Source organism: Ceratosolen solmsi, unplaced genomic scaffold (assembly GCF_000503995.2).
Source record: "Ceratosolen solmsi marchali unplaced genomic scaffold, CerSol_1.0 scaffold11, whole genome shotgun sequence".
NCBI lineage: Eukaryota > Metazoa > Arthropoda > Insecta > Hymenoptera > Agaonidae > Ceratosolen > Ceratosolen solmsi.
In genome coordinates this window covers 5,636,148-5,648,141 of record NW_011948416.1, presented here as the reverse complement: position 1 = coordinate 5,648,141, position 11,994 = coordinate 5,636,148, and the positions used below count along the sequence as shown (strand labels likewise).

At 36.9% G+C, this 11,994-nt stretch overlaps 2 protein-coding genes across 2 annotated transcripts; both read right to left on the bottom strand.

Moving 5' to 3' along the window:
* Window positions 1-325: 325 nt before the first annotated feature.
* LOC105359231 (ribosomal RNA-processing protein 8) lies at window positions 326-1,658 on the bottom strand. Its single transcript, XM_011495763.1, has 2 exons — window positions 681-1,658; window positions 326-572 (listed from the first exon to the last, which is right to left on the bottom strand). Exons 1-2 carry the CDS (start codon window positions 1,613-1,615, stop codon window positions 356-358), a joined length of 1,152 nt encoding a protein of 383 aa, XP_011494065.1. The 5' UTR covers window positions 1,616-1,658; the 3' UTR covers window positions 326-355.
* Window positions 1,659-2,262: 604 nt separating this feature from the next.
* On the bottom strand, window positions 2,263-8,038 carry LOC105359230 (mediator of RNA polymerase II transcription subunit 15). Its single transcript, XM_011495761.1, has 2 exons — window positions 5,808-8,038; window positions 2,263-3,887 (listed from the first exon to the last, which is right to left on the bottom strand). Exons 1-2 carry the CDS (start codon window positions 7,975-7,977, stop codon window positions 2,464-2,466), a joined length of 3,594 nt encoding a protein of 1,197 aa, XP_011494063.1. The 5' UTR covers window positions 7,978-8,038; the 3' UTR covers window positions 2,263-2,463.
* Window positions 8,039-11,994: the final 3,956 nt, after the last annotated feature.

The window sequence follows — 11,994 nt, the reverse complement described above, 5'->3', positions numbered from 1 at the left end:
ATTGATTATGAATATAAGATATTTATGTTAATTAAGATGTTTATTTATAGATTTAATTGAAAATTTATTTTGTGCTCTTCGGATCAATACATTTTGAGAAATGTAATGTATTGTTCAAGCTAGCACATACATCAAGTTGTCTTGCAACAATTTCAACGTTTCTATAAATACGATTCATTGAAATATGGAAAGTATGACACAAAATATAATTTTTCTTATTTTGAAACGGATGATTATTTTATGCAAGTATTGATATATACTATTGTTGTTAAATTTGATACATTTATTAAATAAAAACCAATGAAACAAGACACGCGTAGTGTACGATTTATTATTAATTATATAAAATAAAAATTTATCTCTTCTTGTACAAACAAGATTTCAGTGTTAACTCTGGAAGCTTATTTACATCTTTTCTTAAAATATCTTTTGTCTTTTTAAAATCCAAAAAATAAAATAAATTATTAGATAAGTCCTGCCAAGTGTTAACAAATCCATAATTGGACATTAATTTAATAAAGTTATCTATTTTATTAAATCTACTTTCAATTTCTGCTATCTTGAGGATGCCGCTAAAATATAAACAATAATTACTTAATATTTAGTACAAAATAATTGTATATATAATAATAATAATAATTAATAATGGCGTGTACTACATATACAAGTCTTAAGCTTACTTCATTCCAAGAACACGATTAGCTTCTAATAAATAATCTTTGAGATTCGAGCCCATGAGAGAGAGGCAAAACACAACGACATTGATATGTCCCGTGAGAAGAGGGGTGTGAGCCATATCGCAGGCTTTTACTTTATCGTTCATAGCAATCAAATCGAAGGAATGAACCGTATGGGAAACAGAATTTGCGAGTTTCGCATCGCCACAACCAAAATCCGCTATAACATAATTGTCAGGCCTAAGTAAAAAAAAAAAATTAATATTATGATATTTATGATAAGTGAGTAATTTTATAAGTAGTTTGTGATGTAAATAAGAAACGAGAGCATACATTTTAGAAATAGATTCAATTATGACATTCAACGGATTTATTGGCCATCTTGCTACTTGTTGTTTGTATCCTTCGTGATAAGCATAAAATGCTTGCGGATCACCTTGAAAATATACTTTACTCTCTGAACTCGTATTATTATACATCTGCTCGTTCAAATATCTAAATCGAGACGACCTTAAATGAGATAACATTCGCTCTCTCAGCGATAGAACCTGTAATTTTCTCTTATCTTTGAAACCCATTTGATTATCATTTGCATTAAGCATAGCATTAATCTTATTTATATTTAATTTTTTAACTACATTTACGTTTCTCACAGTTGCGGAATTTTTATTTACAATTTTCTCGTTACTTTTACACTTACGCGGAACATTAACAGTTTTATTATTCGTTGACCCAATCTTAACATTGTTTTGAATACCTAATTTAGGTTTGAACCTCGATACATTATCTTTAATATTTTGTTTATTTTTTATCTTCTGTAAGCCAAAATGCTTAATTTTCTTACGTTCCTGTTTCTTTATCCCCTTCACATTGGGCCTCTTAGATTTTTGCGTTACGTGGCGTTTTGTTTCGCCTTTAACTTTTTTCTTCTTCGACATCGCCCTCGACTCTTAAAACAAATTATTTTAACAAAGCAGATTTTGGTTTATGTTTAAAATTAATTCCTCTCCTTTAAAACCCTAAGCACACGCGACAACATCAGCCGCAACAGATAAATTTGAGAATATTCTCTGGGCGCATGCGCGAGTGACTATCAAATCGAGATGACTAACCTTACCTCGCTTATTTACTATTGGAGTGTGTACGCGGGAAAGTGAAGGCCGCTAGAACAGCCAAGTGGTGAAAGCACGTTTTATCGGCTCTTTGGGATTTTATCACAATAAAAAAGACGCAATTGTTATAAATCTAGTACCTTTATTTAGAAAAGTGATTACAGTTATTATTATTTATTTATTTAATGAAAAATGGCTGTACAACCAAACAAACAGTTTGATCTCGGTGAGTGTTTTTCGGTGATTTATATAAATAAAGGGAATTGGCTGTTTCGTTACAATTTTCAATGTGTTTCAGATTCATCGACTCAGCAGGGCTTTGTCAGATTTTTCAAGAGCTTACCGGAGGTATGAAATACCGGTTTAAATGCCAGTTATTATTAGTAATATTATTATATTGAAATGTGCATTTCTTACGTGAAGTAATTGTATTGATATCAATGGAGAGCGTGTGTGATATAAATACGTCGCAAGCTATTACATCCTTGAAAATTGATAGATTTAAATAGAGAGCTTAAGATACGATGGATATAATTAAATTAGGATATACTCAAAATTATGATAAATAGAGATAACACTGTTTTATTACATGCGTTAACGTTGGTGAAGTCTCCAGTCAAGTTAATCGGATGATAAATTGTAAGTTTATGGTAAACTTGTAACGAGCGAGAGCTCTAATCTTGACTAAAGATAGCTTTTGTCCTCTCTTTGACCTTGTTAAAAGAGTCTGATAACTTGTGACCTACTCTCTTCCAAAATGTGCTCGGCGTAGTACTGGCTTCGACTTCCGCTGTTGAATAAATGGATTTTGTTTTATTCACTGACAATGTGCCTTCCTCTAAATTACTCTTTGTTTTTTGGCGCTGTACGTCAAATTCTAATTGACTAGATTGCCCGTCGTAAGATACCTCTTGCGTTTGTTGATTAAAATCTCTTTCTTCGAATTGGCTTGAATTGAAATTGTGATTATTAGCTACTCGTTGCTGTTGATTTTCTTGATTTTTATTAAAATCATATAAGGACTCTTGCCTCTCCTCTACTCTCGTAGGCTTTAATAGATGATGAAATCGAACGTTATCTCTTTGTTCTTGTAAGTCATGCGAACCTACTTGCTCGTGCTGCTGTCCGAGATCAGAATCTAACGAGGACTTTTGATAATCGTTTAGCTCGTCTTTTACGGCTGATGGCATTGTAGACACTTGAGAGTGCTTAAACAAATTACCTTTAGGATCTACCGAGGGCCTGTCATTATTAAGATTTTGTGAAGCGAGAGGCCGTTGAATGTCAACACTTTCTACCTCGGTCTCTTTTTGGTTATTTTGTAGTTGCTGTGGTGTAGTATGTTGAAATTCGTGTATTTGCCATGGTTTTGAATATCTTGAAACTGGCTTTATCAATGGCTTAATAGCTTGATGCCTTACCGTGGTACTTTCACCGCCCAGACGTTGCAAATACTCATTGGCCTGATTTGTATCGACTGTTTCGACCGACTGATGCTGTTGAGATAAATTGTCGATGTTTTGTTGGATTTGTTGTATTCCCAGTGTAAGGCCATGTGGCTTTTGTGTCTGATCGTTATTATGAATTTGATCAAAGTCATTGCGTTGCTGATAATTATTAAAATTACTTTCTTTTAAAATAAATGTTTCTGTTTCTGGACGAAACTGTAGATTTGGATTTTCCTGCTCAGGTTTAGACTTCCCAAGGGTTATTGGTTGTACGCGTGGTGGTTCCGGAGTTAAACTAATAATTTTTTGTTGAGCCGTATATTTATCATTATAATTATTTTGTTGAATTTCGGTAGTTGGGGATTTTGGTGCTTGGACTTGATTAGGCGCTTGATGCGTTGAATTGAATTTTTTGCTTCGCGGCTGTTGGAAAGATTCTAATCCAATATGAACATTTTGTTGTGATAGATCTTCCGTCTGCTGTGATAATTCTGATTGCCGATCGAAATTTTGATTTCGACTGGGTCTCGATTCTCGAGGTAATTGGACTTGTTGATTATATTGAAAGTGATCGGTAGAATGTTGTTGATGTTGCTGAGTGATATCTTCCGCTTTCTGATTTAAATCGGAAAAATAACTGTATTCTTGTTCTAAAACAAAATATAATTATTTAGTCTTATAAAGTTTAGCATTTGTTATAAGTGGAAAATAGTGACGACATTCGTGTTTCCTATGCATTTTAGAGGATGAATTCTTTGCATTTTATTTATAAAAAATAGAGCGCGATTGACATAAATAATATTACAATTGCAAGCAGTTTATGAAAATTAGACATTAACGTCGAATACTTGCCGATATGGATAATTTATTGACATAAAAAGTACAATGTTTATCGTTATAGGAGCTCCTTTGTTAAAATATTTTTATTTTTTTTTTACATCCCTGTTTTCTCAAGCAAACGAACAACACAAGCAATTAAGAAAGAATTAGTTATACTTAATATTATTAATTACGCAATTATATAATATTTCTTGGTAATGCGTTAATCGATGATATTAATTAACAATGAAAGATGAGTATCCGATTGATAAATTTTCTCTGCCATAATACTTAACTTGATTATGATAATTGAATAGAAATTATTCTCGTAATTCTATCATGAATAAATGAAGTTATTCCCATATATTCAATAATTAATTACATAATAATAATAATTTAATAATAATAATAATACACAATGATTCATAATATTAATAGTAGTTATAACATTAGAGTATAAAACTATTTGTTTATTAGATCACATTACATATTTCCTTTCTTAAAAATCGTTAAAAATTTATTTTTACGACCTTGATGAAGGTTCATTCATTATTTATTTATTTATTTACTTGTTTTTTTTTTTAAAGCTATTTAAATAAATTTCTCTGTTTCATTGTAAATTTATAACAATAGTTTTTATTTCGAATGTTTAAGAAATTGAAGGAATATTGTGTTAAAAGCTGATGACATCAGAGAATTAAAAAAAAAAAAAAAAAAACTTCCATTTCACCTCAAATGGACAATAATTAAGATTGCGCGTAGACATACATTAAACAAAAAAAAAAAAAAAAAAAAAAAAAAAAAAAATACATAAATAAATTGAAGTAATTTACGATTAGTCCCATCGTCTGAAATGTTTCGCAGAAAGCATCGGTTGATGAATGGTATAAAAAATAAATGAAAGCGACATGTTAAATGATAACGTAATATGTTTTTATTTATACTTTATATAAAAATTACAAATACGATTTCAACTAAATTAAGTGCAGGACAATAATATAAATGGATTATTCATAATGACAGTGTCTCGTTATTATCGTTTATACATACAAATCATTGGCACAATCATAAAAATCATATACATTACGTGAAGAAAAATCTAAAGGGATAATGGAGGGGGAGAAAATACTTTGGCATTGAACTCGAGCATTGCACGCATTAATCAGCTTCTACTTCGTAAGAGAGACAATTTACAAATATCGTCTTAATCAATCTATCCTTGATATAAGATCGCCAACAGCGCATCCTCATTGTCGCAAACTCGTCGGCACGGCACAACTCAACGCATTACCCTTCAAATCTCATTTTACGAAACGAAGATAATCTGCCCTTTTATGCATACACCATCATGCCTCGTTATCACGAGAGAATAGGAGAATAATTTAATAAGGACCGTGATTATAAAAGGAAATTGCCATTGCCGTAGCCGTACGCTACGACACCTCCGCTTCCATTTTCCTCAACCCCCTTATTAAGATTTCTTTCTTTCTTTTTTCTTTTTTTCTTTTTTTTTTTTTTTAACGAGACAAAAGGCACGAGAGCATCGGCCAAGCATGAAAGGAGCGCGTAGCGAGCTAAAATCAAGTGACGTGAACGATTGGGATGGCAAGTCGACGGGAGCCTTAGAGGCTCGAAAAATCTTGGACAATCATCTCGGTATAAGGATGAAAGGGCGGCTGTAGGCCAGCAGGGGGACGAGCTTTTCGTCGTTTCGGTCCTCCTCATCCCCACATCCCCACCCCCTTATTTACCTCCCACGTGTCTGCGATATCTCCTCGGTTGCTCGACGCACGGCTGACCGGCGAACATCTCCACGCAATCGACCTGGCGAGCACCGGAGCCGCTCTGTCCGAGGTCGATGAGACCGGTTCGGAATTTGCCGTCGACGCCCTGGGCCCCGTAGGAGCTCGTCGCGCCATAAGCGGAGCCGATTGAGGTGGTGTAGCTCTGCGAACGGCCCGGCTTCCTGCCCACCTCGAGCTCCACGGATTTTGAGTGCTCGTACTCGACGTTGGTGATGGCGGGGGCGCGCGACGAGCTGTAGCGCCCGGAGCTGCCGTACGAGGACTCGGACGAATAGCCGCTCGAGGCCGAGAAGCCGGAGGAGGATGATGAGCCGCCGCCCTGCTGCTGGGAATAGTTAGCCGCCTGATTTTGGAACGTGCGGAAGAGGTCCTCGAAGTGTTTGCCGAGATCCTCGGCGCTCAACAGTACATTCTGATTCTGGTATCTGCTGCTCGTCTCGCAGAGGTTGTTGATGCGCTCGCGCAACTGCTCGGCCTGGCGCTCGGCCTCACCCACGACGGTCACGCTGTTCGCTGACGTCAGCCGCATCGTATACATATTGAAGTTGTTCACCTCGGTCTGCAGCCTGTTGAGGTCCTGCTGGAGTCGGCTCATTGCCGCCGTGAGGTCCACGTGGGGCTGTATGACGGGCTGAGGCTTGGTGTGGCCGCCGTAGCCGTGGGACTCGGTGTAAGCGGAACCGGCGCTTTGCGTCTGGCTCCCGTAGCCCCTTCCGCTCTGCTCGTACATCGAACCGCCCGTAATTTTTACGCTACTCTGTTGCGCATTGGATAGGACTAGTCGCGCCTGTTGCTCCTGCTCCTGTCGCGCCCGCTTGTTCTCTTCGTCCTGCTTGCGCTGCAGCTGCAGTCGCTCCTCCTCCTGATGCTGCAGACGCAGCCTCTCCTCCTCCTGGTGCTGCAGCCGCAGCCTCTCCTCCTCCTGATGCTGCAGACGCAGCCTCTCCTCCTCCTGCTGTTGAGCGCGCAGCAATTCCTCCTGTCGAAGCTTCTCCTCCTGCTGCTGCTTTTCCAGCTTCAGCTGAAGCTCCCTGTCCTTGCGCCTGGCCTCCTCCTCCTGGTTCCGGCGCTCGATCTCCTGGATGCGGAGCCGTATTTGCGTCACGTACGTCTCGAACTGCCTCTTGAGGTGGTCGATGCGCGCGCGATCCGAGTCGTTTTGAGTCGACTCGTAGTTGAGCTCGGCCAGCTTGGCATTGATGGCGTCCACCTGGGCGTTGAGGTCCTGCTGGTACTGGAAATTGGTGTCGGGCCGATTGAAGGTCGTGTAAAAGCTGCTGATGAGGCTCTGCACTTTCGACACTTGCTCCTCGTGCTGCGCCGAGGTGGCCACGGGATAACGATAGACGGAGCCGTGAGTCGTGCTGCTGCTGCTGCCGATGTTGCTACTACTAACACCAACGCCGGAGTTTTGATAGATGAGATTCTCCATCTCGCGCTGCTTCTTGTCGACGTCGCGATGGAATTGGCTAATTATCTGCTGCATCTGCTGGTAAGTGGAGCTTCCGACGTCGACCTGGTTGCACGCGTTGTTCAACTGGCTACCAAGAAGATCGGCTTTGCTCTTGAAGTCCTGGAGAACGTTGGTGTTGACGTTCGAGCCGATATCGAGGTGGAAATTGCCCATGAAGCTGCTGATGCGATTGCGCATGCTCTGCAACTCGCGGCCAAACTGCTCCGTGGAGAGGACCTGGGAGTTGGAGAGCGGGGCGTGGGACTCGTGGCTGCCGTAGCTATAGCTGTGCTGGGCGTACTTGGAGAAGCCGTTGTTGCTGACCGTCTGGCCGGCGCGGTAACTCATCTGGCCCCTACCGTCGTCCGTTACGAAGTGCTTCTCGTCCTGCCAGTTGCCCGGGCGGCTCAGGCCACTCGTGCCGATCACGTTCTCGTCCAAGTTCTCGAGCCGGCTGCCGGCCAAACCGAGGCTTCCCGAGCCCGACATACCCGGTATCCCGTGCCCATAACTGGACTTTGAGTAGCTGCTGTAGCTGCTGGAGCTCTTGCTCTGCCCGTAGCTACCGACATTTTGATCCTCGCACAATTCGGCGCAGTTGGGTGACGGCGCCGCGAGGCTCGACTGGGCGATTAACGCGCCCACTAACACTACTGCCAGCATATCTATCGCTTCTGGTGCCAGTCCTTATGGTTGACGTCTATGCGATTTCTGAAAATCTGAAGCAACAAAGGCTCGGGCTAAGTTTGGAATATCGGCGAGTCGTCGAATATCTCGCTAACCCGATTTACCCGATGTTTTACTCTTGCATCGATTAATAAACGCATTGAAGCTCATGTTATGCCGATTGAAGAGCATATATCGATGGAATATGGCTAAAGTGCAAAAAGAAAGATACGAGCCTGAACGGGAATTTGCCCGTAAACTAATATCGCAAACTATATTATGCATAAAATTATAACTATAAGAAGAATTATAAGGGGATGGGGAGGGGGAGGGGGGAGCGAGACGGAAAGGGGGACGCAAAGGTATAAGGGGATGGTATAATAATTGCATTAAATGCGTTAAATGTTCGCTCCCTCGTTTCGTTATTTAATTTTTTTTTTTTTTCTTTCATTTTATTCGAAATCAAATTTCTATTCGTTCACGCGTCGTTTGTAATTTACAATTTTTGACCTTATATTATGATGCTTTAATATTACGTGCCTTGATGCAAATTTTTAAATGATCTTGCAAATATAATGATTAGCAATTTGTTGTAATAAATTTATTATATTGTCGATATTTAAATTAAGCCAAAGTACATTCACAAGACTCTTTCAAAATAATTAAAACATATTCCAAGACTACGTTTTAAATCCGCACGGATTTATAACTTAAACGAACCACCTATTAATGTCTAGAGTATAAATAATTTTTTATTAATTAAAGGGTAATGTTGATAAGAATTAATAAGGTTTAATGAAAGAAATTTGACAATGAAAGGAAAAAGGAAACGAAGGAAATATTCCATAATACCGCTTATGCATTAAAAGAAACGCACAAATCAAAATTCTACATTACCAATACTGAGTTTAAAAATTAATTAAACATAATGCAAATTATCCAAACAAATATATAAATGCATAAGATATTATTCTGTAACATTGCCATGAGCAGACTATGCGATAAAGTATTTCACAAGCAGATGATTTCACAATGCCAATAGCAGTATCTTGAGTAGAATTTTTTTATTTCTAGAGATTAAGTATTTGTATTGCGTGAATTTATAAAAAAAAAAACCTTTTACCCTTTCGTATTTGTGAACGTTAAATGTTAAAAAAAAAAAAAAAAAAAAAAAAAAAAAATAATAATAATAATAATAATCTTATCTTTTTTTCTTCAATTAAAATACGTATGATCGACGTGTATAAACATTGATGTCAAAAGGTTTTATCGCGATTAAAAAATAATTCAATCATAAAAACTCCAGAATAGATGAATTTAATCGTATAATGTTGCAAACAATTGCCTCCTCTAGCGTTCATATTATTGGCAAGATCGATACACATCGTCAGATTCTTACGAATTGTCTTCGATATCGAAAGATCGTAAAAATAAATGAAATGAAATATAATTCCGAATTTGGCAAGGTTCAGCTCCAAGCAGAATATAATCACAATGAATAATTTGCCAAAGTAAAGCATCGACTTTCGATCGGACAATTCGACACAATCGCTAAACCATTGACTCGAAATAACGTATTTGCGAATTGCGCTTTCATTGAATAAACCACGATTCGAATCATGCACTTAACAAATAAATTACACTTCCATCGTACCACCAGCGCCAAATACCGCAATACCGCCTAATGGAGATTAAAACTTTCGTCGCGTCAAAAACTTTAGCAACTTATGGCAAAGCTAAGCCGTAAGTGTATGAAATTTGGATTTTTTTGCATTTGAACGGCCGACAGCGCCCCTTTGAAAACCTCTCCCTCAAGGCCGGGATGCACGAGAGGTCGACGAAAGGGCGCCCCAGGAGGCCTCGCAATATTGGTTTGGCAGTACGTGAATGGCGAACGCCAATACCTCGTTCGCCTATTGAAACTAATCGCTATCGGCCCCTCGATTACCCGATGCACCAATTTTAAATGAGCAGCGGCTGCGACGTCAGCACTCGGACTGATCTCACTCGGACGTCCCGCAAACATATAAGTCAGTCTGTCAGCAGCGGATCATTTATCCTAGGCGACCCCTCCACAGCGGCCCGCCCTGACATTGAAGGTTTTCCCTCCGCGACGATAACGCGACGAGCATTTTCTTCTTTCTTTCACGATCCGTCGTCTTTTTCTCTCTTTTTCTTTTTCTTTTTCCTTTTTCCTTTTTCTTCGCTTTTTCTTTTTTTTCCTTTTTTTTTCCCTTTTTTTTCCCCTTTTTTTTTCCTTTTTTTCTCCTTCGCGCAGCTCAGCGTTTTATCGGAATTCTACGAAAAGCCGGTCGTTGATGATGCTGACGGCGCGACTCTCCGAGTCTCTTCCCTACGGCTCCAATTAATTAGCCTCTACGAACGATTAATACGCGTGTGTATGGCTGTATCTGTATAAATATAGACCGCGAGGGGAACTTTCTTTATTTCCACGGCGCTTCTTGGAGAGCAAGCGCCAAGAGAAATTCCGAGTAAATTGTTATTCGCGTTGTTAATCGATCTTCGAGAATTAGAATTAGAATTTTATCATTTGGATTAAAATATCAAGTACACTTGCAAGCACTTTCGATTTATACAAATAAAAGTTAAATTACTCCCCCCCCCCCGGGGTCCCCACCCACCCACTATGCACTACGAGACCTAATTTATTTCCAATAAAGTGTTCTTGTAAAAATAGTTTGGTAACCGAATCGCAACGATCGAAGATGTTTGGAAAAATCTTAATTCCTCGTACTTTAGACCTCCATTATGCTTAACGATTTTCTTATTATAGAATTTTAAAATAACAAAACCATATAATACATACTTTGACAAATAATTTCTTTACAATAGAGCATTATAGAAATAAAATTAAAATACATTGTTATATCAAACTTTTTGCTTTTTTTTTTTTATCTTTATTGATTTAATAAAGTATAAGTTAAAAGAGCATTGATTCAACATTGTATAAATTTAGTATGATTTAATCATTCGGCATGATACACTCAATTTAGAAAATCTTCGTTCAAAAAATTCTTTTTCTTCTTTGAATTTTTAAAATTACGAAATTAATTTTGTCGAAATAAAAATACGTAATGGAATTTTATTTATAGTGATTTAAAATTAACTTGTTCAAAAGTGTGACGTATAAAGTAGACAATTCATGGAAGTCATCATAATCTATATTAGTTAAAAATACACAATTGTAGTTTTTTTTTATTATGTAATTCGATATTTTAATCTTGATTATTTATAATTATGATATTTATTGGTAAAGTATTTTTTACTATTGAAAACTACTTCAATCTATGTGATTTTAATAGAGTAATTGAATTTCAATGTTATTTGAAGTTTGATGTTCTTATTTTATCAAAATTATCGTACACTAATGAAATAGGTCATATTGACGAAAATAATTTTATGACTATCTATTTCATAAATATCTAACGAATTCAATTATTTCAACTAAATTTTCACATTAAACTTATCATTTATTAACATTATATTAATACTTAAAAGTTGTCGATTATTACATATATATATTTTTTCTATTACAATCAATTTTAAAGATAAATTTTATGAATTTATAAGCTTTACTTCCGAGCCACTGACAAAATTAATTCATTAAGAAGATTAGAGAATTAAATTGTAAAATAATAGTTTCTATAAAATATCATATTCAAGGCTACATTAGCATCTAAGATTAACAGATCTTTATTAATTTCATTTATTCATATTTTTCATACTTGAGTTTAGAATTTTATTTGTATACTATAAAAAAAAAAAAAAAAAAAAAAAAAAAAAAAAAAAAACGCATTTGCTTGATTCGTGAAAATAATTCTTTCTGGAATAAAGCCAAATTAACAACGACCTTTTTTTTTAATTATGGGAAGTTACAGTTATTTTTGTAATATACACAAAATTATTTACAAAATTTTAGTATTGGATTTAAAGTATTTCACAAAACATTTTTTATAAAAATACATAACAGTCAATTTGTAAAATTACATTTCT

Bases quoted from the DNA above. Each gene is read 5' to 3' on its own strand.
- LOC105359231 (XM_011495763.1), bottom strand. From the start codon at position 1,615: ATGTCGAAGAAGAAAAAAGTTAAAGGCGAAACAAAACGCCACGTAACG. The intron at 573-680 runs GTAAGCTTAAGA...TTTATATTTTAG, and splicing joins AATCGTGTTCTTGGAATGAA to CGGCATCCTCAAGATAGCAG.
- LOC105359230 (XM_011495761.1), bottom strand. From the start codon at position 7,977: ATGCTGGCAGTAGTGTTAGTGGGCGCGTTAATCGCCCAGTCGAGCCTC. The intron at 3,888-5,807 runs GTAAATAAGGGG...ATTTTGTTTTAG, and splicing joins ATATCGCAGACACGTGGGAG to AACAAGAATACAGTTATTTT.